Here is a 27,697-nt window from a genome sequence, read left to right on the forward strand (position 1 = left end):
AATTTTCTCCCCATTAATAGTTCTGCCGGGCTTTTGTTCGTTGTTGTGTTCGGGGTTATATGTTGTATGAATAGCATTTTATTGATTTTGTCCTGTATTTCCCCGGTTTCGATTTTTTTAATTGTCTTTTTAGTAAATTGTACCATTCGTTCCGCCCTCCCATTCGCCGCCGGATGTGCTGGCGCTGTCAGTGCATGCCGTATTCCCCGTTCCGCTAGGATTTTTTCGAACGGTAGCGCAGTAAATTGGGGCCTGTTGTCAGATACAATTACATCTGGGAGGCCATGGATTGAGAATAGTTTGTTGAGTTCTTTGATAACGGCCTCTGTGGTAGTCGTTCTCATGTTGCTTACCTCCACCCAGTTGGAGTAAGCGTCTACCGTTATCAGGAATGTGTGTCCCTTTGTGGGCCCGGCGAAGTCTATGTGAATCCTGGACCATGGCCCTCTGGGGGTTTCCCATTCCAGGATTGGGGCGGCGGGAGGCCTCGGCCTGGATTCTTGGCATTGCCTGCACGATGCCACCCAGGCTTCGATTTCCTTGTCCATCCCTGGCCACCAAGCGTAACTTCTGGCCAGGGCTTTTGTTCTAACGATGCCCGGGTGCCCTTCGTGTAACATGTCCAAAACCCTTTTCTGTAATTTCTCTGGGATAACCACCCTGTCCCCCCACAGTAAACAACCTTTTTGTGTAAAGAGTTCTGTTTGCCGGCTCCGGAAAGTCCTGAATTGTTCATCGTACTCTTTTTCTGGCCACTCTTTCTCCACCCAGTTTAAAACCCACGCCAGACGTTTGTCTTTATTGGTTTCCCGGGCAATGTCTGACGCGGTCAGGGGGAGATTGAGTAAGGTCTCTATGCTCAGGGTGGACGTGGCAGGTGCTGGGTCGGCGTCCAGGTCGGGCAACGGAGTGCAGCTCAAGGCGTCTGTGTGTGAGATTGTCTTACCGGGCCGATGGGTTAGCTGGTAATTGTAGGCGGCAAGGAATTCGGACCACCTTGTCATCCTAGGGGATAGGATGTTCGGGGTGGCCCTGTCCCCTGCCAGAATCCCGAGCAGCGGTTTGTGGTCGGTGATGATGGTGAAGGTTCTGCTGTAAAGGTACTTGTGGAACTTCTTTACGGCGGCGACGATTGCCAGGGCCTCCTTATCCAGCTGGCTGTAATTCCTTTCCGGTTTTGAGAGGGTTCTTGAAAAGAAGGCGATGGGCGCCTCTTTTCCGTCAGGGAGAGTGTGGCTGAGGATGGCCCCGACGCCGAAGGGAGATGCGTTGCATGTTACTGCTAGCGGTAGGGTCTCGCTGTATTGGATGAGAACAGCGTCCGATGTGAGTAGGTCCTTTGTTCGGTTGAATGCGTTTTCCTCTCGCCTTCCCCAGTTCCAGGTGGCTGTCTTGTCCAGCAGCCTATGCAACGGTTCCGCCGTGGTCGCCTTTTGGGGCAGGAAAACATTATAGAAGTTAATCAGTCCCAGAAACGCCTGCAGCTCGGTTTTATTACTCGGTCTAGGGGCTTCCTTGATGGCCCTGATTTTTTTTCCCCGTTGGGTGGATCCCATGCTGGTCTAGGAGGTACCCTAGGAATTTGACTCTCTCGGTGCACAGCTGGCATTTCTCTTTCTTGACTTTTAACCCCGAGTCTTTGAATTTTTGAAGCACCTCCCTCAGGCGGCTCTCCAATTGTTTTTGGTTGGCCGCTGACACCAGCACGTCATCAAAATAGGGTACTACCCCCTTGATGCCTTAGAGTAGCCTCTCCATTAGGCTCTGGAAGACCCCCAGGGCTACGCTGACTCCGAACTGGAGCCTCTTGCAGCGGAAAGCCCCGCGGTGGGTGACTATGGTTTGCGCCTCTGCGGTTTCCGCATCAACCAGCAATTGCTGGTAGGCCTGTGCCAGGTCGAGTTTCGCGAAAACCTTGCCTCCCCCCAGTGAGTGTAGAAGGTGCTGTACCACTGGGATGGGGTAAGCGCTCTGTTGCAGAGCGCGGTTGAGGGTAGCCTTGTAATCACCACAAATTCTCACCGACCCATCTGGTTTTACCAGGGTGACTATAGGGGTCTCCCACCTGGCATGGTCTGTTGGCTCGAGTACCCCCTGCTCGATGAGCTTGTTTAACTGCTCATCGATCTTAGGTCTGAGCACGAAGGGTACTCACCGGGGTTTAAGGCGGATTGGGGCAATGTTGGGGTCTAGGTTGAAGGATATCGGGGCCCCTCGGTACTTGCCTAGGCTGCCGTCGAAAACCTCTTGGAAATCTTTTGCGAGCTGCTCCTCCCAGTCCACCTCGGCGATGTGGTTGATGCCCGTCACCTCTATTCCCAATGGTGCGAACCATTGTAGTCCCAAAAGGCTAGGGCGGTCCTTGTCCACGATGGTTAGGGGAAGTTTTTCGGTGCACCCTTTGAACGTGATTTTAAAGTGTCCAATTCCGACCACGGGAATGCGGTTCCCCTGGTAGTCTTTGAGGATGAGTTTCTGGCTTTCCAGTTCGCGCCTATGGATGGTAGGCACCAGGCGCTTGATTTCCCGCCAAGCGACCATGGAGAGGTAGGATCCGGAATCCACCTCCATTTTGCATGGTCGTTCTTCGATGCCCACCTCCACGTGTACCTTCCGGGCATCCCAGTTTGAAGAGTGGCCGATAACAACCGTTTGGTGAGTTTCTTCTCGTTGTCGAGCCTCGTCGAGACGCCTGTTTCTTCCATCCCGGCTCCATCGGCTCTCGGCGTGTCGGTCTCTGTTCCTGGCGGGGGTTGTCGTCTCGTCTCCAGGGACTGCTGTCTCGACGCCGGGGACTATGGTTCCACTTGAACCGGCACACCTTGGCGATGTGGCCCCACTTGTCGCAGTGCCGGCAGATTGCGTCAAAGAACCGGCATTCTGACCATGGATGGTCACCCCCGCACCCGGCACACTGGAACCCCCACTTATGACCTCGCCGCTCGCGCCGGTCTCGTTCCGCCTGGAGCCAGTGGATGTCTTCCTCTTCGTCCTCGGTGTCGGTGAGGGAGTCGAGATCGCCATGATGTGTGGTGGTGGTTGCTCGGCGGCTGGTTTCGGTGTGCTTCTCAGGGGTTGGGGCCGCCTCGGTCATCACGGGCCGGTCCGCTGTGCTCGTTTGCCGCATCCGGGCCACCGATGTCCTGGTCGCCTCCGCTGCGGTTGCCTTGGTGAGAGCATCAGTAAGGGATATGTCGCCCTTCGCCATTAGCCAGCTTTGCAGGATAGGGTCTTTGAGTCCAAGGACGACACGGTCTCGCAGGGCTTCATCCATGTCGGTGAACCCGAACATGCCCCCGAGGTCCCGTAGATCAGCCACGAAGTCGCTGATGCTCTCACCCTCCTTTTGATCCCTCCGGTAGAAATCGTGCCGGCGGATGAGGGTTGGTACAGTGGCCGCATACTAGCTTCGCAGCAGTGGCTCAAGGTCGGCCCAGTCCATCGCCTTCACATCGAGGGGTTTGGCGAGGGCTTTCGCCATCTTGAACACTGCGGGCCCGCAGTGGGTCAGGAACACGGCCCTTTTTTTTCTGTCCATTGGCGTCCTTTAGGTTGCTGCTTTCTAGGAGCATTAGGAATCTATCGATGTAAGATTCCCAGTCCTCTGCAGCCTGGTTGAAAGGTGCGGGTGGCGCAGTGCGGCTGGCCATGTTGCCGGTCACTTTGCCGTGGTGCCACGTGCGGGGTGGGTCTTTGGTTCAGAATCCCACCCTCGTCGCCAGTGTTATATTGGTAGATCGGTCCCAAGAAGAGACGCGAAGCAAGTGACTTTTAAAAGCTCTTTTTATTGTAAGGTAGATCGGCTTGCTAGGCTTGGATCGGCAGCGGCTTATATTGGTCTTGCACAGGGCGCTGCAGCCAATGACAGCCGTTCAAATCTCCTGCGATCGGCTCGGCCAATCGCGGTTGCTTCGTAACAGTCAATCAGTGCTGCACACTCGACCAATCCGAGTGCTGTGCGTTTTAGCCAATCAGAACGCAGGGTTACAAGAATGCAAATACAGAACAAAGAGAGCCGCGATTGAGTGGAAGGTGGGTAGGATGAAGGTGTCCCCTCCCTGCACTCAATTGCAGCTCTTTTTTTCTTTGGCTGCTGGATGAACTCAACAAAAAAAAAAAAACCCCCCCCTCCCAAAAAAACTCCAATCTCCCCCCCCCCCAAAAAACCCCCCCCCCCCCCCCCCCCCCCCCCCCCCCACCCCCCCCCCCCCCCCCCCCCCCCCCCCCCCCCCCACCCCCCGCCCCGCCCCCCCCCCCCCCCCCCCCCCCCCCCAATCCAAATTATAATGGTTGTGGCTGTTTTCCCCCCCCCCCCCCCCCCCGGGGGCCCCCGGATTGGGAAAACCGGCCGCAGGTGGATCTGCTTCCCTGCTGGATCTCTTTTAAGCAAAGCCTGGCCTTCTGCTTTGCCTTCAGGGGGTTCAGAAAAACGAAAGTTAAAAGCACCAGGGGGAAAAAAACCCCACTTTCCTCTCCTCTTTTGAATCTGACTTCCTGTTTCATTATTCACATTTACTTTGCAAGGAAAGAAGCCGTCCAACAGAGGGCAACAAAGACCTTTTCTTGGCCCTTCATTCCTCTAGTGCAGATTTCCCCAAAGTCCACGACTTTTAAGGCTTGTGGACTTCAACTCCCAGAATTCCCCAGCCAAGCGTGCTACCTGAGGAATGATGGGTAAAAAAAGAAAAGTAAAGGATAATATGATCTGATAGAAACGTGTACTACTAGTTAAGATATAGAACTGATAAATGCAATAAATAAGAAAGTTAACATGTTATTGTAGGTAAAGGAATGACACATGGAATTTGACTGAGACAAAAATAATATTGTGAAATATAACATAGATAATGAAAGGCTATAATTTAATAAAAAATAACTATTATTATAACTGCATAATCTGTTAAACATAAATATGATGAATACTAGTGTATTGGTATTAAATGTGATCAGGGAGGGGACTTTTTTTTTATAATAGTGGCATATTTAGATATTAAAAAGGGGATAAATCATGGGAAATTATAATCCCATATACATTCATGAATTGTGATTAAAACTATAAATTTGGTAAACAGTGCAAATAGAATTATTAATATATAACTGGTAGTAAAAGGAGTAAGGTTAAGAATATTGAGATTGACACAAAAATAATACACTGTAATATTGAATAATTAAGATTGATAAATTAACAAATGATAAGTATGAATATCAAATGTTAAAAGATCATCAACTATATTAAATAAGAGGAACATTGTTGTCTTTGTAACAAAATGTAAGACACTACAGGACTGCACTGTTCACCCAAGGATAATTTGGTTGTAAAAAAAATTTTTTTTTAAATTGAAAAAAAAAAGAAAAAACCCTCCCAGAATTCCCCAGGCAACCATGCTACCTGAGAAATTCTGGGAGTTGAAGTCCACAAGTCTTAATGTTGCCGAGTTTGGAGACCCCCTTGCTCTGTAGAGCTGCTTCTGCTCCTTGAGAGTTTGGGCAATGTTCCCCCAGAACCTGCCTTCCTGAAATTTGCACCCCTTTTCCAAGAGGGAGAAGAGTTGGGGTCTTCTGGAAGGAGGCGGCTCTTCCTCCCACCACCGTCCCCCCACCTTCTCTTCTTTAGGTCAGACACCCTCCCCACTCTCCACCCCATAGTTATCCCTCTGGGCTCCCCAAATTGGTCTGAGGGGAGGGGTCCAGAGGTGGACCTCGGACTTCGAGGGTCTCTCCAAGACAACTGAGGTTTGCAGGTCCCGATAATGCTGTCAAAAATAGCCCAGATTTTAAAATGGTGGGGGGGAAAAATGACAAAACAGCATATAGACTTGAAACCAGAGATATTTCATTGGGCATCTTGCCTGAAGGATACAGTATAGAATGGACATAATTGAATGTTAATATTAGGACAGCAGCTAGAATAGTATTTGCGCAAAACTGGAAGAATGAAAAAGCTCCAATAGAGGAGGAAGTGATAAAGAAAATAAGGGAATGTGCAGAAATGAATAGATCGACATTTGCCATTAGAGAGCAAGAAGAAAAAGAATATTATAAAATATGGGATCTCTTTTATTCATGGTTAGATAAGAAAATAGGGACATACAGTATCATATAATAGAAATATAATATAACAGTTATGATAAAATGATACAAAGATATGTTGTAAGTGATTATTATAATATGATATCTTATTCTTGATTACATGGAAATGAATGATATTATAAATTAGGTTTTATAATAGTTGAATTCTCCTGAAAAAAATGAGATGAATTGGTAGTAACAGTCTGATAATGATTTGATAATAATATCACATTAAATGGATTGAAGTTATATATGATATGAATTGTAACTTAAAAATAGGATAGAATGACTGTTGCTATTGTGCAGAAGAGATATGTACCAACCGACACACTGTATAATGGAAAGAAGATTTTATTCAATATTATATGTTTAGTATTTGTTTATGTTTGTTGTTTAAATTTTTAAAAATTGTTTAAAAAAAATTACCACTGATTTTCAGGAGTGTCTGCGAAACAAAGCTGGAGGAGAAGCATGTGGTATGGAGCTGAGGGACACTAAGGAGATGGGAAGGACCCAGCAGGAGCCTGATTTCCACCAAGAAGGACCCAGTGTGAAAAGGTTTCGGGGAGATCTTGCACTCCGACTCGCCCCTCGAGTATATTCTACTCCTTCTCTGTCCCCCTCCTCCAGGAAGTCAGGGCAATGGCCCCCCTCTCTTCTGCCTTGTGACTGCATCCTTGTCTGGAATCAATTCAGCTGAGTGGACCAAACTCCCCAGTTTCCCCCAACCATCCCAAAAAAGACAGCCTCTTTTGTAAGAAAGGAGATGATTTAACAAGAGTTCCTTTGGTGGAAAGAGAAATGCTCTCTCCAATGAGTCAACGTTGGCCAACGGAAGGTGGTGTTGAGCAGTACAGAAACAGCCTTGCAAATAATATGTGGCAGCTGTTAAGAAAAAGTGAATCCCCCCCAGGAAAATAGGAAGGGGTGAGAAAGAAACTCAGGGTTGTCCTGCCTTGATGCTCTTTCATGCCAGAGGGAGCGAAAGGGAGACGCTTTCAAGATTCTGCTACTATAATCCATATCGGTAAACTCGAATTCTAATATTTCTTGTGTTGATGGATTCCCAGCCTGATATACCTCAAAGGATTGACAGATGGGAACCCCCCCCCCCAAGAGTCTCTGCTTCCGAAGGGACATGGGTCCAGGACGGGAGAGAATTAGGCTATGGGGCCGGTTGATACTGGGGAGGGGCTGGATTTTCACATTCGCTTGAAGTCTCGTCCTCTGAGGGGAGAAAGGAGGTTCTCTAAGAGAAGGAATTGGCTCAGGGAGACTCGGTCATGGATCTCTGACTCGGGTTCTTCAGAGGTCACTTGGCGAGGGCTGGATTGGAACCCAGAACAGAAGGGCTCAACGTTCCAACTGACCAAGCAAAGCAAACATGGTCGAGACGATCCAATCTCTTAACGCAAAACTTTATTGAGTACATCATATCAGCAAAGATGAGGGCAAAACCAGATCTAGCTAATTCCCACCCAGAGCCACATAGTTGAAGTTCAGGTTCTGCCTCCCCTATTGGACCAGGTCTCGTTATCCAATGGAATCTCCTGGTATTGTTGTGAGACAGTCTGGGAAACACCTGCTGAAGTGTCCTTGGTTCCCACAGCTGTCATCATTTTTTAAATTGATTTATACAATTTTCTTTAACATAGGTAGGTATTTATTAAACAGTGTATTGTCTGGGACTGAGCTTAAAAACAAGAGGAAATCGAATCCTTTCTGCTTTTTCAGCTTAAACATACGAAGTACTTTTCCTTCCTTTTTTTACTTTGTGACTTTCCCTTTTTACTTTCACTGGTTAGAGTATAGAGATACAGTTACTAAGGAACAATTATAAGGAAAGCTAAGCAACACTGCCATCTAGAGGTCAAATGAAAAATCTTCTTAAGAATAACAAACAATTATTTTGACTACGGAGAAAGATAGAGAAGTCAGTGCTGAAGACAGGTGCTGCCTTTAAAGTTGAATAAGATTAAGAGAAAGAAAGAACAGTGTGACCTTGAACAAGATATTGGCTTTTCACTCTGGCTTTCTGGACTCACTGAATGTTACAATGAGACTTTGTTTTATTTAGCTACAATGGATTTATAAATTATAGCTGGCACCTTTCTTTCTTTTTTGTGCTTTGTCTTTGTTTTGTTTTTGACCACCCTATTTTTGCTGTAGTACATTTTGGATTTATTTTATTTTTTCTCCTCCCCCCTCTACTGGCTTATGTTATTTTTTTGGTCCAGTTTTTTTTAATATGGATTAATTTTGGATTGTTTTTTTTTTAATCTTTTTTTATATTTCTTTTTTTTTTTAACTTTTTCTTCTTCCCATTATTGATTGATTGACTAGTAAGTGGATTATCCTTAGATTTGTGACTTTCCCCCCCCCCCTCTCTCTTGGCGTTCCTTTTCCCCCACTATTTTATGTAGAAGTGGATGGATTTGCATTGCTATTTTCTTTTCCCCTCTTATTTTTTGGGGGAATTTTTCCTCTGATCTCTTTATTGGGCTTTTTGAATCTTAGAGGTTTTTTTTTTGCTATTGGACTTCATCGATTCCATCATAGTTTCTTTTTTTTTAATCTTCTTTTTATCTTCTTTTTCTTCTTCTTTTTGATCCCCTTTTTAATTGGATAAAGTTGGATTAAGGTAGAGAAGAATTTGAAGATTTGTTTTTATCTTCCCTTGGGTTTTTGCGAATGGATTATAATTTGATTTGACATGAGTAAGAGAATACCTACAGGATCATCAATTCCTACTTCCCCATCGCTGAGCCCAGCTGGTCAACGATCTAGTACTATGATGTTACGACAGGAGAAGGAAAAAGAAAAGGAGACTTCCATTGAAGAAATTAAGTTTATGTTACAAGTAATACAAGACCAAGGGAAGCGTGCAGAAGAGAGAATGGAGAAGTTAGAGGAAAGGATGGAGAAGATGGAAGGAAATATACAACAGGTATTAACGATATATGGAGAAAAACTACAGATGGAAGAAAGAGGTGATAAAACAGACAAGAAAGTGGGAGAAATAGATAATAGACTGACAAGGATCGAAAGTGAGAAAGGGAAAGATTCAATATTTTGTGGAATGGAAAAAGCTGGTTTCTATCTAAGATTTCAAAATGGACAAATTAAATATTTTCTGCCCAGTTGCTGGGTGGGCGTGGCCTCCCAGAACTTCCGGAAGGCCCATTTTTCCGCCACTCCCCAGGCTCCCCACGGGCCCTGTACTTACCTGCATCCAAAATGGGCTGCGTGGAGACTCCTGGGAGGGGTGGGGCAGGGTGGGAGGGGTCTGCCAGGGGTGGGATTTGGCAGTTCGCTGAACCAGCCATAATGTTAGCAATGGGCCCGGCCGAACCCGGGTGTGATGACCCGGAACATGATACAAAAATAACCAAGTCAGAAAAATAGAAGAAAGTCCCTTTAATGCCTCCAACTTGGCCCCAACGTCCAATTATCCTTGGCAGGATATCAAACTCTTAAAGAAAACAGTTTACGGAGGAAGTAAATGCAGTCCGCACCCAAAGTAAAGTTAATTCGAAATAAAAAACACAACACGCACCACACTGAAGGACTTACTTCGGCAGGCCAGGATGATTAATTGCAGGCTTCTACCAGATAATGCAGCAACCACAATTAGGAGGAAGCCAAAACACAGATAAGCTCCAACAAGAATAATGCACGCTTTGCTTCCAGCAACTTTGCCATGCACAGTTTGTCCTTTTAACCCGTCCTCCCAGCTGCAGCCCATGAAGGGGATCAGGGCCCCTTCCTCCCCCATAGACCACGCCACTCACGTTTCTCCCTTCTCCGCTCCTCCCTGCATGCCCTAGGACAAAGAGGGGATGGGCCTGGGTCTTCCTCTGAATGCCCATCCGGCCTGTACCCTTCCCCAGTTTCCTCCACAACCACTGGAGACACACTCCCACTCCCTGTCTGCTGTTCCTCCTCTCCCTCAGAGTCAGACTCCAACAGGGGCATGACAGCGAAAGGACTCGGGGTTGCCTAGCCCTGCCTGGAAATCCCATGATGGAGGAAAAAGCCCGAAAGGACCCTCTGCCCAGCCAGAATAAGAGGGTGGGATTCAGACTCTAAAGAGGGTGTTTCTCCCCTTACCTTTTAAAGCCGAAGGGGGCGCTGTTCCACCGGTGAATTGTCCTCCCTGTTGGAAAGTTTCTCCTCAATTTCCATCCCTTGTTTCTTGTCCTGCCTTCGGGGGCTTTGGAGAATAGCTTCATCCCCCTCTTCTTTGGGTCAGCCCCACTGTTCTGACCCAAACCCTTGTCCAATAAAACCAACACAAACCAAAGGGAACAGAAACTTTTTAATGATATACACATTTACATACACATATGTCATATATTCAATTCTTCTTTAGCGTTTCTTTGGTCGTTTTCACTAAACATCTTCAGTTCCTTTTTTTTAGCCAATTATACCACAAATTCCATATTTTTTAAAAAATCACCTTTTCCTTATTTTTAATACCATAGTTAATCTGATCATTTCTGCGCATGGGTGAATTTACAGCCAATCTCATTGTACACATGTTGTACTCTGGCAAGAGAAGTGATAATAAAGTAATCGCAATTGAGGGCTTGCACGGGTTTTACAACCTCTGAACTCTGTTCCCATCATAAACCCGGTCAGCAGTTCAAAGGACGGAGAGATTGATCACCCACGGAGAGCGGAAGATCCACCTGCCACCACGGATTCTGGATTCCTCTGACCAGGTGAGGACCCCTCCAGAAGTGCCATGAACCCCAAGTTGGCATTTGCTGGGCCAGCGGAGCAGAGTGGGATGAGGGCAGGGCTGTTCCTGGGTACCTGGTGGAAAGTAGGTGGGTCTTCGACTGGGCTACTCGGTGTTGTTACACGAGAGCAAGCAGTCGTTCCTCTCTCGGAAACTCTCGGGGGTGGATAGGACACCAGAGTCCCTCAGTGTTGGGCGGCTTCCCCAGGACAGAAAAGCCCCAGAGGTGGCACAGAAAGCACCTGTGTTCTTGGGGAGGGGGATAATCTAGGAAATTGGGGAGGGGGAGGGGAGAGGGGTTGCTCCTTTTCAGAAGGCTGCTAAATTCTGTGCAGGCAGCCCAACAAGGGGAGAGCTGGAATGGGAGGGAGGGAAGCGGGGGATACCTCCCCCCCACACCATTACGACTCTCAGTCCCACGTCCCAATTCCCCAGGAATTTTCCCAGGGAGATTCCACACTGTGATCCATCCAGAGGATCAGACTTTGCTCTCTGTGCTGTGGGGGGAGGGGGGAGAGAATGGGAGGGGCTAGAGACAAACCACCTTGCTTTTGTTCCTCCTCCCCTGAAAGCCTGCTGTGGGTGGTTGGGAGGGGGGCTTGGCTGAAGGCCCCAAGGTTGAGGGGCTCCTTCCAGGAGGGGCGAAGGAGGAAAGTGGATAGGTGTCTCCCTGTCAGGTACAGATTAACACAGTTGGAGGTCATCTAGTCCCCCAACCCACACCCCCCGCCCCCCCCAACCCCCCCCCCCAAAACCCCCCCCCCAAAAAAACCCCCACAACCCAAAAAAACCACCCCCCCCCCCCCGGGAGGGGCCCCCCCCCCCAAAAAAAACCCCCCCCCCCCCACAGAAAAACCCCCCCCGCCCGGGCCCCCCCCCCCCCCCCCCCCCCCCCCCCCCCCAGCGAAAAGAAAAGAAACCCCCCCCCCCCCCCCCCCCCCCCAAAAACACAAAAACCCCCCCCCCCCCCCCCCCCCCCCCCCCCCCCAAACAACCCACCCCCCGCCCCCCCCCCCACCCCCCAACCCACCCCCACCCAAAAAAAAAAAAGAAAGGAGGGGGGGAAAAAAAAGGAACTTTTTTCTAGCTTACCAAGAAGTAGGTTGTGGTCTACTTTGTCGAATGCCTTGCTGAAGTCTAAGTATATTATGTCCACAGCATTTCACTGGTCTACTAATTTAGTCACTGTGTTGAAGAATGAAATAAGATTTATTTGGCATGATCTGTTCTTAACAAACCCGTGCTGACTGCTAGTTATTACTTTACTCGTTTCTAGATGTTGGCAAGGTCTGTTTTTTTATTATCTTTTCCAGTATCTTCCCGGGTATTGATGTTAGGCTGATTGGTCTGTAGTTTCCTAGGTCTGGTTTTTCCCCCTTTTTTGAAGAAGGGAACCACATCAGCTCTTTTCCAGTCCTCTGGTAGTTCCCTGGTGCTCCAGGATTTTTGAAAGATATGGTGCAGTGGTTCTGAGATGACCTCTGCCAGCTCCTTTAAAACTCTGGGATGTAATCCATTCAAGCCCCGGTGGTTTGTTTTCGTCAAGATCAGACAGGTGTTCTCTTAATATTTTTTTTTTTTGCTTATTTTAATTTTAATTTCTAGTTTGTCTTTGCAGGAGTTTTTTGGGTATGTTGGGCTATAATTTCTTTTTGTGTGAAGACGGATGCAAAGAATGAGCTAAGCAGCTCTGCTTTCTCTCTGTTGCCTGTTACTTCCTTGCTGTCTTCTCTCTTTAGTGGACCGACTGTTTCCTTGATTTTTTTCTTGTTATTTATATGTGGGAAGAAACCGTCCTCTGTATGTTTTCGTCTCCAGGCCTTTGATCACCTTAGTTGCTCTTCGTCCCAAAGGTGCTTCTTTTCTCAAGAGGCAACTGGACTTTCTGGTTTTTCTTTGAAGACGTTTCGCTTCTCCTCCAAGAAGCTTCTTCAGCTCAGTTCTTGGTTGCTCTTCTTTGCCCTTTTCCCAAAGTCTCAACACCTTTTTTGTGATGTGGTGGCGAAAACTGGGTGCAGTACACTAGATGCGGCCCCACTAAGGCTTTGTAAAGCCACTGGGTAGGCTTTTGGGGATTCCAAGTGGTCTTTTATCCCCCTCCCCAAAAGAAAACTTGGAGATGCTACTGATCCTCACCAGGGACCCTTATTTTTCAGGGGAAAGAAATCAGATCCCTGGATACCCACTTCCACCCCACCCCCCACAAGAGTCCCGAACACCGAAACCAAAGCAGTCCTTTCCCTGTGGGAAAACAGACTCATCCCTGTGTCGCCCTCTCCTGGTGATGAGAGGAACTGCGATCATTGCAACTCGTACCAAAACAAATGGAATATGCAATATGGAATATGGACTATGGACTATGGAATATGGACTATGGAATAGAGTAGAGTAGAGTAGAGTAGAGTAGAGTAGAGTAGAGTAGAGTAGAGTAGAGTAAAGAATAGAATAGAATAGAATAGAATAGAATAGAATAGAATAGAATAGAATATGGAATAGAATAGAATAGAATAGAATAGAATAGAATAGAATAGAAATAGAATAGAATAGAATAGAATAGAATAGAATAGAATAGAATAGAATAGAATATGGAATGGAATAGAATATGGAATGGAATGGAATAGATTGGAATAGAATAGAATAGAAAATAGAATGCAATAGAATAGAATAGATTAGAATATAGAATAGAATAGAATAGAATAGAATAGAATAGAATAGAATAGAATAGAATAGAATAGAATAGAATAGAATACGGAAATGTATTCTATTAGAATAGAATAGAGTAGAATAAAATAGAATATAAAATAGAATGGAATAGAATAGAATATGGAATGGAATGGAATGCAATAGAATGGAATGGGATAGAATAGAATAGGGAATAGAATAGAATAGGGAATAGAATAAGGAATGGAATGGAATAGAATAGAATAGGGAATAGAATAGAATAGAATAGAATAGAATAGGGAATAGAATAGAATAGAATAAGGAATGGAATAAGAAATGGAATGGAATTAGAATGGAATGGAATGGAATAACAGAGTTGGAAGGGACCTTGGAGGTCTTCTAGTTCAACCCCCTGCTTAGGCAGGAAGCCCTATACCATTTCAGACAAATGTTTATTCGATCTCTTCTTAAAAACCTTCCAGTGTTGGAGCATTCACAACTTCTGGAGGCAAGTTGTTCCACTGATCAATTGTTCTAACTGTCAGGAAATTTGAGGGGCTCCTACAAAAATGAGGCGGGGTGTGTTGTCAATCTATTTTCCAAAACACCAAAAGGCACGACAAGAAACAATGGATGGAAACTAACCAAAGAGAGAAGCAACCGAGGTCTTAGGAGAAATTTCCTATGGAGCACCCACAACTTCTGAAGGCAACTTCTGTTCCACTGGTTGATTGTCCTCCCTGTTAGGAAGTTTCTCCTTCATTCCATGTTGCTTCTCTCCTTGGTGAGTTTTCACCCCTTGCTTCTTGTCCTGCCCTCAGGGGCTTGGGAGAATAGCTTGACTCCTTTTTTGGGGCAGCCCCTGAGATACAGGAAGACTGCTATCATGTCTCCCCTAATCCTTCTTTCCATTAGACTAGACATACCCAGTTCCTGCAGCCATTCTTCATATGTTTTAAACTCCAGTCCCCTAATCATCTTGGTTGCTCTTCTCTGCACTCTTTCTAGAGTCTCAACATCTTTTTCACATCGTGGAGACCAAAACTGGATGCAGTATTCCAGGTGAGGCCTTACCAAGGCCTTATAAAGTGGTATTAACACTTCACCTGATCTTGATGCAGCCTAGAACTGCGTTGGCTTTTTTGGCTGTTTCATCACATGGCTGGATCATATTTAAGTGATTTTCCACTAGGACTTCAAGGTCCCTCTCACAGTTACACCTGTTGAGCGAAGTACCACCTACACTATACCTGTGCATTTTGTTTTTCTTGCCTAAATGTAGAACCTGACTTTTTTCACTCCTGAATTTCATTTTGTTCAATACAGCCCAATGTTCACAAGGATACTATTAAAAGGATGTCATTAAAATAATATTTCCCTGAGGAGTTGCCAATTGTGGCCCCTGGAAGTCTTGTGCATTGCCACCAGCTGTGCGCAGGGACTGCTGCTTCTACCCCAAAGGTCTCTGTGGAGTGTGCCTTGCTCAGACAACCCCAAATGTGGACCACTGTCAGTAGGGGGAATGTGGCTTGTGCCCACATCCTGCATCCCCTCACAGAGTCAACCGTCAGCTTTTGTCTCCTCCAGATGTTTCTCCTCTCTTGCAGGGCAGCAAAAGCGTTGGCAATTGCTCGACCCAAGCATGGCCTTGGAAGAGGACACCGTAGAGATTCCAGCCCTGGGCCGCCCCTTCCAGCTGGGGACTTTGTACGACTGTCGCAAGGATGCCCTCATTGCAGGTAGGAGCTGGAGGAGAGGCTGAGGGGTGGTAGGAAATCTGGGAGGGAGGGAGATGGGCACTGCCATCAATGGGCAGGCTTAGCCCAGGGACACTTGAGAGCTGGCATTCTGAACACGCGGCCTGCTAATCCCAGGTAGCTGAGTAGGGTCTTCTGCCTGGGGATGTGTATCCAGCCCTTGGCCTACCATGCAGCACAGCTCGCTCTGTGTACCAAACACGGGGTGAGTTTCCACACCAAAGTCACTGAAATGCTGTGGAAAATGACGAAACCTCTCTACTCAGTCAAAAGCCTTTCGGGGTTTTTTGCAGTATTTTGCAAAACAGGCGAGAGGTTCCTGGGGTGATTTCTGGACAGAACAGATGAGGTTATCCTCTGGGAGAAACGATGGTCCCTTGTCCGAGCTCTCTGGGGCTTCTCTGTCCAGCTGCAAGTCTTTTAGAGGTCAGGTTTCACATTTACCTTCATGTCGTCTCCTGTTCCATGCAGGGGTCACCCTTTGGCTCTCTTGGACCTGATGAGGCTGATGGGTCTCTGGAGGAAAGGAACGAGGGTGGGAGGGAAACAGGCACTGCCGTCAATGCGCACGCTCAGCCCAGGGATAGAGTTGAGCTCTGGGGTAAATGGCCCGCAAGTAGCAGCTAGATAAGTAGTACCTTCTCGCTGAGAATATGTATCCAACCCTTCACCAAGGATGCAGCAGGATTGACACTGATTACCAAACATCATCATCATCATCATCATCATCATCATCATCATCATCATCATCATCATTCATTGTTACCTTTATTGTCAGAGTACAATATGTGTACAATGAGATTGGCTGAGCCTCCCTTCGTGCACCCCCAAACACACACACACAACTCAGAGTGAGGACAGAAGTCCCTAACCCAGTCCCAATCTCATTACACTACTTGACCTTGTTGCACAATGCACCGGCCTTGCAAGTCTATCCTGCTATGTTGACATGAAGTTATTTTCCTTTCAGGAGTCTGACAGCCATGGGTAGAAACTGTTCTTCAGCCTGTTGGTGTGGCTGGCTGTTTCTTGATCTCTTACCCGATGGCAGGAGACTGAAGAAGGGCTCACAGGGGTGTGAGTCATCCCTGAGGATTTTCCTCACTCTTCTTTTTTTAAAAAAAAAAAATTATTTGAGTTTTCACAAAAAAACATAATACAAATAAAACATCTCTTTTTGAAAATAGCATGGTCCCGGGTTATCACTTCTTCATACAGACACAAACTCAATTTGTAATGGTGTTCAAGCTTTTTCGATGGTCGCGTCGTTGGTAAATATCGAGTAGAGAGCCAAACCCAATCGCTGACTGCTAAAGGTGGACACGACGATGTCGGTCTGCAAACCATTTATAGTCTTCCTTGGCTCTCTCTAGTTGATCGCGGACCATGTGGTACACTGTCGCGTTGAGCGACCGGTCTGTTGTTTCGATCTTCTGGTTGATTGCTGAATTCCTCTCAGAACGCAATTTAATGAGACCCTCTCAAGGGTGAAGCTTAGCGGGACCCTCGCAAGGGTGAGGTTTAGTGGGACTCTCGCAAGAGTGAGTGCCAAGCACAAAGAAAAAAGACACGAAACAAATGATTTTCTTTAGGTGAGGCAGCACATCGCCTGGGGCAGATGGAATTGTCCCGGCTGAGCCTGAGACAGATGGATTTTTCAGGCTGCCTTGATTGCTCTGCGCTGTCCCTTTTATTGTACTGAATCAAAGAGGGGGGTGCAGGGGGATAGCAGGAAGACAAAGAAGTTACAAACTTTATCTTTGAGACCAGGCTACGTGATACAAGTAACGAACTTTGTGACTGATAAACATGTTTTTACAGAATACACATCCTTTATCTGACACAGACCTCAGTGAAACTAATCTTATCAACTTCAGCTTCTTCCTGTCAGTTCTTTTCCTGTCAGCTTAGTGAACTTTGCTCTGAGAGGTATACGTGCTGAGCAGGATTTGTCTTATGGAAAAATACTGAGACAGAATAGCCACAGTACACGGCTTTTAACTCCTGCAAAAACGTATCCACTGCCAGAACTGGGGAATCAGACGGGGCTAAAGAGAAAAGTCATGGATGAAACCCATAGTTAGCAAAGAAAGGGGACACACGGGTGGATGCATGTTTATTTGTTTTTTTAAAAAAATTATTTGGGTTTTCACACAAAAAACATAATACAAATAAAACATCTTTTTTTGAAAATAGCATGGTCCCGGGTTATCACTTCTTCATACAGACACAAACTCAATTTCATGCTCATTTTTGTGTTCTATTCCATATCTTATCATTGTTTTACATTTTGTACATAGTTTTTCCCCTCTTTTAATTTTCTCAACTTTATTTTGATTATCTCATCTCAATTCAAATCATTATATTTATACATTTGTCTGTCCTGTTTCAATTTCATATTATCTTTTCTCATTAAACAAATTTTCCCCTGTAGTTACTAATTGGAGTATGACACCTTTATATCTTTTAATTTTATCCATTCAACTCTTATTTTAGCTTCCATTTATACCTTTAAGATTATAACATTCAATATAATACATAACTTCCCATCGAATTCTGCTTAGTACATTCTTAAAATACAGACTATATTCGTGTGTGTGTGTGTGTGTTTGTGTGTGTGTGTAAATAAAGCACTCATTCCATTCCAATTCAATTCTATCATTAATATTCATTAAAATCTTAACATCTTTAACATTTCTTTTCAATTGAATATCATACTTCTTTGTGAACACTTATAAACTTTCCATAATTAATTCTCTTTTTTTCCCCATATTACTCTTCACTTATATTCTCTAAACAGGCTTATACTTTAATTCCTTATATCTTTTCCCTGTTTCTCTATATCTTGTTTCTGTCTTTTATAACTTCTTTTCCTTTCCTTCTTCCCCCTCTTCTTCTTCCTCCCCTTTTTACCCCCTTGTCTCTCTACTTCTAATTCTCTCTTCTGTAATCCCCGCTTCTGTTGCTTTCTAATATTATACTTATTTTTAGAACTATTCTTTTTTTTCTAATTTTAAACCTTTCACTCTCTTTCCCCCCTTTCCTCCCCCCCCAATAAAATTATTTGATCATTAAAGATGGCTTCTTCTTTGTCCTGATCTTCTTGTTCTGCAAGCGTTTCTTGTTGTTTCTCATATTTCCAGATCTCCATTTCTAAGAATTGAAATACGAAGCCAAAAGAACCTCTCCCTTCTTGTGCATCTTCATTCCATTTTTTAAGTTCCATATTCAGTTCTTCTAAGAGTGATGCCATTTTAAACACTTTTAAACAACCACCCAATTGATTTTAGTCATTTAATTGCAAAATCCAAAAATCGCCAAGTAATCCAAATAATCCAAGGCTGTTTCTTCTTGCTTCTTTTTTCCACTTTCTCTTCCTGGGGTTCTATTATTTTGTTGCCAAGTTTCAGTTAAAATGTATCTTTTAGGAATCTTGTTGAGGTTTCACTGTAAATTCCTTTTAGTTCCAGGCAGTCTCCTCCATTTTTCCAGATCCTGCCCTTTTATTCTTTTTCTGTCCTTTCCTGCTTTTAAAAACTTTTAAGTATCCAGAAATCTTTATTATCCCTTTGACATTTTATTTTCAGCTTAAATGCCTATTAATGTCAAAGTGGATTTTTTTTCAATTTCTTGCTTAAGTCTCTTAGCTGTCAGTATAAGGAAGGGAAGAAAAAACCCCAAATCCTTTCCCTTCCCTCTCTCCGCTGCTTCAAAATCTTCTTTGGGAACAATGTTATTTTTTATAGTTTAAATTCCAGGGTACCTTACGTTGTTGCTTTTTCAGTTTAACCTGGTCAACCAAAACTTTCTCTTCTTATCTTCCTCCTGCACATTCTTTTCCGATCGAGTTCTTCTTTGAGGTGGCCATTTCTGACCACCGTTGCAACCGCCTTCGGGAAAGTGAGGAATGGCCAGCTGGGTAGGAGAGATGCGGCTCTCCTCAACCCTGCTGGCAGTCTCCCCCCTCTTCACCACCTCTACGGGGTGGCTTAGCCCCGAAACCAGCTGGCTCGGGGCTCTCCGGGGGCGAGCACGGATCGAAACCGTGCACGATCGCGGACTTCGGTCCGTCGCCGAAGGAACTCAAACCGGAAGTCCCGGATTTTCCTCACTCTTCTAAGGCAGCCAGCCCTAGCGAGGTTAACTAGTGGTGTCAGGGCAGATTTCCTCCCAGAAGCAAAGTCACTGAAGTGGTTTGGGAAAAGGCTAATAAAAGGAGTGTAGGGTCCCCCAGAATAGTGAATTCAGGGCTAGAAGTCTGAACTCATGGTGCCGGTGACCCTGAACCCTTCATGAAAAACATGGTTTCTCCAGGTAGTTGGAGATCATTCTTGAAATCAATAGATGCATAGCAATTCCCATTCCATGGTATGGAGTTTTGCCATGTTTTACAAAACTGACAGGAGGTTTCTCTGTTGATGATTGGACAGAATAAAGGAGGGAGCCCTCCAGGGGGAAGATGTCTCTATTGTCCCACTTCTCTGAAGCTCCTCTGCCCAGCTGCAGGTGTTTTGGAAGACGGTGTTCAATTCATGTTGCTGTTTTCTTCTGTTCCATGCAGGCCTCACCCTTTGGGATTACAACTCTCTTCAGAAGGACCTGACCATCAAGCCTCAGCCCAAGACAGCAACTGAAATCATTGCATCTGACAGCATAGATGACAAGGCCTCAGCTCTGGATGTCTCAGGACCCATTAAGACCAGTTTCCTGGGGGGCCTGATTGATGTGAGAGGGTCAGCAGAATATCTTCACGACACCAAGAAGTCCAAGCAGCAGGCCAGAGTCACCGTTCAGTACAAAACCACCACCAAGTATGAACAGCTGACAATGAGCCACCTAGGAAGGCAGAATGTCTCTTACCCAGAGGTCTTTGAGCATGGCACAGCCACCCACGTGGTCACCGCCATCCTCTATGGAGCTCAGGCTTTCTTCGTCTTTGACCAAGAAGTTTCTTCAATGGAGACGGTGAAAGATATAGAACAAAGTCTCCACGCTACCCTCAGGAAGGAAATATCTATCGGAGGAGACGTAAAGGTCAGACTGACTGAGGAGGAGAAAGAGAATGCTCTGAAGTTCAGATGCAAGTTCCACGGAGACTTTTCTTTGCAGAAAAATCCAGTGACCTTCCAAGATGCCATGAAAGTTTATGAAACTCTCCCAAAAATGTTAGGGAAAGATGGAAAGAAGGCTGTGCCTGTGCGGGTCTGGCTCTACCCTCTGACCAAGCTGGACACCAGAGCAGCCAAGGTGGTCCGTGAGATCAGCCTAGGATTGATCTTTGATGCTGAAAAGATCTTGGAGGAACTCAGCGAAATCCAGGTGCAAAGCAACGATCTAGCCAAGAATCCCATGGCTGAGACCTTCCCTGAGATCAAACAGAAGATCCAAGAGTTCAAGGATCTGTGCAAACAACACAAGCAGACTTTCCAGAAACAACTGGCTAGAATGTTGCCTTCCATCCGGGGAGGAGGGCTGGAAGAAGGGACTCTGGTGGACCTCTTGATGTCCGTCAACCAGTCGCCCTTCAACAGCCAAAGTCTCCATGAATTTCTGGACACCAAGAAAAGAGAAATGAACTTTGTCAAATCTTATCTGACTATTCTAAATAATATAGAAATTATCTCTTCCAAGAATGGGATGGAAGAAATAGTTCTTCACCCACAGAATGGATACGTGGTCTCCTTCGTATTCACTTCTTTACATGAAGAGCCATTTCTGTTGAGTTTACAAGATTGGCTTCAGGAACAATTCTTGCCAGAATCAGCTAAGTCCAGAAGATCCACTCCTGGGCTGAAGAAAGGCCTGTCCTGGTTTGAGGACAAGGAGTGGACCCGCAATGCTCGCCAAGCTGCCAAGTCCATGAAAGACTTTTTCAGTATCAACCAATCAAGTGAGAAAGTCCGCTTTGTTGTGGCTTCACTCCCAGATGTGGATAACCCAGGAGCCTCCACTTACCTTTATGAAGATGGGGTGCTGGTTAACAAAAACTTTGAGTTGCCCTCAAAACCTCTCACTTTCCTGATTTTCGAAGTGAGACATGATAGCATTCAACTGAAGTTTCAGCCAGCTGAATATGGGAGGGCTGCAATCTCCAGCTATCTGGTAGAGTACAATAAGGTAGGGGAAGAAAACTGGAAGACCGTGAGGACAGAGGATGCCAGGGAGATGTTGCTGCTGAAAGATCTGTCTCCAAACACAGACTTTCTATTCCGGTATGCTGCTTGTTGCAAGCTGGGCCTTAGTAAATTCAGTGACCTGAGCCCACCCATAAAGACCCTTCCCACCAGCCCTCCTGAGAAATTAAGGACAGTCACTGCAACATCTTCTGTCATCTCTGTCACCTGGGTGAGTCCCAGCATCGTGGCCTCCGGAGTTGTGGTCAAAGAGTACAAAGTGGAGTACAGAACAGTGGAGGCTGGAGCTAGGAAGGACCAGTGGACTGAAAAAAGAACATGGAGAAAAAGAGAGTTTTATCCCATTGAAGGCCTGAAGCCCCAGATGATGTACAGAATACGGGTGTTGGCCATGTGTGATAATGGAGCTCTGGGTGTCCCCAGCGAGGAGGTTCAGGTCTCCACATCACTGGAGGAAGAAAGTGTAGACAACATACCCTACCAGTTCCTTCAGAAAAGCTACCTGGTGGAGGACAGACAGCCATTAGTGTTCTCCCTTCCTCTGGAGAAAGTCCCCTCAGATGCCTCCACCTCCTGTCTCGTGTACCAGCTTGGAAAGAAGAACCCAGAAGTGCCCAATAAAGTGATCCTGGTGATGGGAGCAACAGGATGTGGGAAAACCACTCTGATCAACGGGATGATCAATTATATCCTGGGTGTCCAGTGGGAAAATAATTTCAGATTCAAACTCATTCATGAAACCACCCAGAGAAGCGAAGCTGGAAGTAGGACGTCGGAAGTCACAGCGTACGTGGTGAACCATCAGAAGGGTTTCCGAATTCCCCATTCTCTCACCATCATTGACACACCAGGATTTGGAGGCACAAGAGATGCAGAGCAAGACAAACTGGTGGAGGAGCAGCTCCTGGAGTTTTTCTCCATGCCAGGGGGCATTGACCACGTGGATGCCATCTGCTTGGTGGCCCAGGCCTCCCTTGCCCATTTAACTCGTGCCCAGAAACGCGTCTTTGATTCCATGCTCTCCATGTTGGGAAGAGACCTGAATGATAACATCCGGTGCCTGACCACCTTTGTGGATGCGGGGACCCCACCTGTCCTGGAGGTCCTCAAGGAGGCTGACCCGCCGTGTGATCTGGACGAGTCGGGAACCCCTGTGCACTTCAAATTCAACTATTCATCTTTTTTTGCTCACCAAGGTAGACATAATGCTGCTGCTGAAAGGTCCTGGAAAATGAGCACTGAGAGCATGAAGAATTTATTTGACTCATTAAATACGGTGGAGACGAAAAGTTTAGCCTTGGCCAAAGATGCCCTCGAGAGACGTCAGGAGCGGGAAGCTGCTCTTAGAAGACCTCCTTCATTTAAAGTTGAGCCAGTCCAACCAAAAGGTTTCCAGATCAGTATTGATCCACTGGCCTATGGGATGTCTCCAGTCTCCAGGTACCTGGTGGAATATCGGATTGCAGGAGAAGAGAATTGGAAAAGCCTTCTAACAGATGTTCCTAAGGATCAATTCACCTTAGAGGATGTGGACTTTAATCTTCCATACCAATTCCGATGTGCTGCTGTGACTCAACTAGTGCTTGGTCAATGGAGCGAGAAGATCACTTGCATCCATCCCTGGGTAAAGGTTTTACTTGTCATTTTCCATCTCTGGGGTGTGATGCTCATCTCTGTTTCTTAGCTGAGGGAGCCAGCAGTATCCAAAGATGCTTCTGTGGCCATGTGGTCAGCATGACTGTATGCTGAGGTACATGTTAACTTCCCACCTACATGGTACCTATTTATCTACTTGCCTAGATGGGCAGGAGCTGGAGCAAGGAACGGGAGCTCATCCCGTCTTATGGTGCTCAGGTCTCGAACCTGAGCACAGCATCTTTAATCACTGAGCCACTGTTCCCCCCCTTCCTCAGAGAGGTCTTCAAAGGTAACTTGAGGACAAAGGAGAAGGAGGAAGAGGACTGTGGGGTCCTCGGTGTTCTCTGAGCTTGGTGATTTTCTTGCAGACATTTTATTAACCAACTAGATAACATCCTGAGTGCTGGAAGAAAGTGGGGGTTGTAGAGAGGAGGAGGAGCAGGAAGAGGAGGACGAGGATGACAAAAAGTGCAGCATTTTTGTAAGAACTTCAGTCACAGGTTGCACAACTTCCCAGTTGTCTTGCTTGTAGAAAATATAGCACATTGAATGTTGCTGCAATAACTGGTTAATATTCTCTGCCTGTCCCTTCGGAGCTGGATGATGGGCAGATGACGTATGAGGTTCAATATTTAATAATTCCAAATTGCATTTGGAAGTAAATTGAATTCCCTGTTAGTTTTGTCATAATTAACTAATAACCTAGATCTAAAGACACGATCCAAAAAAGTTGAGCCATTTCTTGGGCCTTTGGAAGATGCTTGCAAGGAATGAAAAAGGCCAATTCGTAAGTAAATCCGGGAATCATGGTCCGGGATTAGAGGATTTGCCTGATTATTGCAACTACCACCCAGCTGGCTTTCCAGAGATTGGTTTTACTCTCCATCACAAATGGCAAGAGGATACATAAACCATCAATTCTCTGGGGATACTGGGCCACCAACATTCTTTGAGGGTTCTTTATTGGGTTGTAAATCCCCCCCACCCCCCGGTGTCTTAATTGGGACCCTGGTGTGTGAATCCTGTTTCTCCTACATCTTAATCCAATCAAAGGGTTTGACAAGTTGCCTTTTTTTGACTTTTCATGTTGATCTGCCTGACAGTTGAATGGTCTCACTGTTATTGCCAGTGGGCGGGGCGGGGGGTGATTGAAGAAGGTTGCAGCAGCTGAGACCCGAAAGTGAAAGTGAAAAAAAGATACCTGCCCCTCTTCTTTGCTAAAAAAAAAAAAGTATAAATATCACTCTGCTCTGAGTTCTGAAGGGCTGAGGTTCCCCAGCCCTTCTGTGCCAGGTCTGAAAACCCTGCAGCCTCATCTTAATCTGAAAATGAGGCTCTGTGGGGCCTGATCCAGCAGTGCTGGAATCACTTCTGCGGGTTCAACAACTGCCGAACCAGTAGAATACCATCACTGCTTCCAAGACTCTCTGCTCTTCATTCTCTTCTGAGTTTGTGTGTGGAACTTGGACGAAAGAAATATCAATTTATTCCACCCTTAAATCAGCCGGTGGGAAGGCCCAAACTTCAAGGTTCCTTCCACAAGTTTACCAGGAATTGAGGTGACTTTCTCAAAATGTGGAAAGGCCCTTGTATCCCACTCCCCACTCAGGGAGGGCCAAGGGGCACAGGAGGCTCCCAAGGGGCAAGATTTGGTGGGGGAGGCTGTAGGTGGAAACAAACATTCTCAGCAGAGGTTGTTTTTGCAGGATTGCGGGGGATGCAGGAAAGAGACCCCACCAAAGGAGCCTTGAACCCCACCAGGATTAGATTCAGACCACCTTGGAGGGGTAGCTGGGAGGACAAGGGGGAGTCTGGGGTGGCCAGGAAGTAACCTGGAGGAAGACGATTTGGGGCGACCCTTGGAGACCATCTGGAGCTGCAGCAGGAGCAGCTAAAGCCCCAGAGAATAGGGTCCCTTTGAATATGGAGCTGGGTGTGGGGAGCTGCCAGACACTCTGGACATCAACCCCCACTGTTCCTGAAATCCCCCAAGAATTGAAGGGCTGAATGAAAAGGGGGTGGGGTGGAGATCGCCTCTCCTTTGGCTGATTCTGTTTCTCTTTTCATGCAGAAATCCCAGGTTTTGTGCGGTGCAACTGGTCTGGAAATGACTGCAAGCATCCAAGGTAAAGTCTTGGCCCCACGGGGTGGGTGGAGTGGGCGGAAGTTACTGTCCTGGGTGGAGGGACAGGCTATGATGGCTTTACGCTGCTGACTGCATCTCCTATTCTCTTCTTGCCTTTGGGTCATAGGGCCTGAACGGAGGATCGTCATTGTGGGCCAAACCGGAAATGGGAAAAGTGAGACGGGAAACACAATCCTGGGAAGCAAAGTCTTTGAGACTGGATGGTCACTTCAGTCAATAACAGAAGCATGCCAGAAGGAAGAGGCACAGCTGAACGGCAGGAAGATTGTGGTTGTTGATACACCTGGCTTTTCCCATGCCAATCTTCCAAACGAGGATATTGCTACTCAAGTGAACAAGTGCGTGAAGCTTTGCTCCCCGGGTCCCCACGTCATTCTGCAGGTGATGCGCCCTCGTGGTTTCACCGAGAATGAGAAGGCCGTGGCTCAGCAGATCAAGGAGATTTTTGGCCTGAAAGCCAGGAATTACATGATCCTCTTGTTCACCCACAAAGATGAGCTGGAAAGGGAATCTCTTGAAAGATTTATATCTGTCCAAGATAAAAAACTGAAGGAATATATTGCTGTATGTGGGAACCGGTACCTGGCTTTCAACAACAAGGCCGAAGGGGTGGAACGAGAGGCTCAGGTGGCCGAACTGATGACCATGATGGACGAGCTGGTGCAAACGAACAGACATGCTCCTTGTTACACAGAAGACATGATGAACTTCAACAGACACAACTTCTGATTGCTTCCCTTTCCAACTGAGACCAAAATGTCTCTCTAATTGCGCCTCCGCTCCCAAGATGGCAAGTCTGCCAAAGGCCACAGCCCTTCCATTCTGGGTTCTAATCCAGCTCTTGCCATGTGACCTCTGAAGAACCCGAGTCATACATTCGTAGCTGCGTCCTACTCAGCCAATTCCTTCTCTCAGGAACCCTGTTTCTTCTCTCGAATGACAGGAAGGGCACTGGAAGATTCTGCCCCCCCCCCCCCAACAAAAAACCTTATGGGAGAGAAATTTAAAAAATAACATTAGCCACATCATTTAAGAAAAGTTATACAAAATGTTTTATAGGTGGCACCTCCTGCCAGCAAAATTAGCTAAGTTGCATCAAAATGTATCGCCTGTTTGTTGGAAATGCACCCAGGAGTAGGGATCATACTATATCATATATGGTAATCATGTGGAAAAGCCCAGGAATTTTGGCATAAGATTCAGAGATGGTTAGAAAAGATTGGTGAAACTTAAGGTTGACTACAAACCAGAATTTTTCCTGCTGGGAATCATTACAGAAAGATACAATAAGGAACTGACGTATCTAATAATGCATGTGATTACGGCAGCAAGGTTAACTTATGCTCAAAAATGGAAAGATAAAGAAATTCCCGATGAAAGCGAAGTAATTAAAAAGATATGGATATGTTCTGAAATGGACAAATTAACTTTGAGAAATTAAAAATAAGGCTGAGGCTGAATATTACAAAATATGGGATAAATTTTTATCAATGGTGGGGAAAAAGGAAGGACTCAGAATTAAGACAAGATAAGATTGTTAGGATAGCAGACTAGAAATATGGAAAATTGTTGAAATGTACAAATGTATATGCTACGTAAATATGTATTATATGTTATGTACTGTAGGATGGGAACATGGAGAAGTTACTCAGACCATAAGAAAAACTTTAAAAATAAAATCATTAGAAGTTTCCAGGGAAACATAAACTGCAGCTAAATACTACTTAAATTACAGGAAACTGCAGCACCAAACATATTAAAATAGAAAGCCATTTAAGAGTCAGCACTAAAACATCTTAGAATAGATAATCATTAAAAAATCCCTATAGAAACAGATAGCCCAAGAAGACAAACAAAATAGAGTAATTAAGACATTCCTATATAGTAAAAGGAAAAATAGGAAATGCAGATACAGGAGGAGATGGGCCACAGTGACAAGGGGGAAGCAAACAGGAAGGTGCTAAAGATCAATCACAAACACAATATCAGCTTTTTGAAACACATGGGACAAATAAAAAATTAAATTATAACACAATTAAACACTGGCAAACACTTCCTTGCCAGCCCTCCAGACAGGAGAATCACAAGGAGCAGAACAGGAATGAAGCCATTAAGCACAGGAATCGCACAAAGCCAGTGAGGCAGAACATAAAGAAGGTTATAAAAGATTGTTCTTTTGATAGTGAAAAAGAAATGAAAAATGTCACATCATAGGTTCATCCGTCAGTCACTCACTCATATTTGTCAAGCAGGAACCATCTTGCATGCAACAAAACCACAAACGGAGCTACAGGAAGCTAGGGGGTTTAGCAAGATGGGTTAGCAAAGTATTTGTAATAATCCAGCTACTTTAACCCAGCAACAGGGGGGCGGGGAGCTGGAAGTCAAAGTAACCAATGAAATGCTGACAAGTTATATTTCTGTAGTTTAGTACTTCTGAAATGTATAAATGTGGTGTCAAATCTATAGGAAGGCATTCAGAGGTGCTTTGGCTAAAATGCTCTGAACATTTGCACAAACAAAACTTATTTTTGGATTCCAAGGTCTG

The 27,697-nt window shown here is 45.7% G+C and overlaps 1 protein-coding gene and 1 long non-coding RNA gene across 3 annotated transcripts in view; one reads left to right on the forward strand and one right to left on the reverse strand.

Moving 5' to 3' along the window:
- The window catches only part of LOC148128753 (uncharacterized), a 271,070-nt gene extending 256,305 nt beyond the window's left edge, over window positions 1-14,765 (reverse strand). Inside the window, exon 1 of the long non-coding RNA XR_015745922.1 lies at window positions 14,503-14,765. This is a non-coding gene — a long non-coding RNA (uncharacterized LOC148128753). The remainder of the gene's footprint in view (window positions 1-14,502) is intronic.
- Window positions 10,710-27,685, forward strand: LOC113429005 (uncharacterized). 2 transcript variants are annotated; one of them, XM_087946956.1, is made up of 5 exons: window positions 10,710-10,793; window positions 15,082-15,213; window positions 19,793-22,989; window positions 25,075-25,129; window positions 25,256-27,685. In XM_087946956.1, the coding sequence occupies exons 2-5, from the start codon at window positions 15,117-15,119 to the stop codon at window positions 25,876-25,878; spliced, it is 3,972 nt and encodes a 1,323-aa protein (XP_087803082.1). In that variant the 5' UTR covers window positions 10,710-10,793; window positions 15,082-15,116; the 3' UTR covers window positions 25,879-27,685. The 2 variants fall into 2 exon arrangements, with proteins under 2 accessions (XP_087803082.1, XP_087803081.1); XM_087946955.1 differs by lacking the exon at window positions 10,710-10,793 and having other exon boundaries at window positions 14,989-15,213.
- The last annotated feature ends 12 nt before the right edge of the window (window positions 27,686-27,697 follow it).

This window comes from Notechis scutatus, chromosome Z (genome assembly GCF_049901735.1).
Source record: "Notechis scutatus isolate UNSWTSFEM ecotype Mainland chromosome Z, rNotScu1.2, whole genome shotgun sequence".
In the NCBI taxonomy this organism is placed as follows: Eukaryota; Metazoa; Chordata; class Lepidosauria; order Squamata; family Elapidae; genus Notechis; species Notechis scutatus.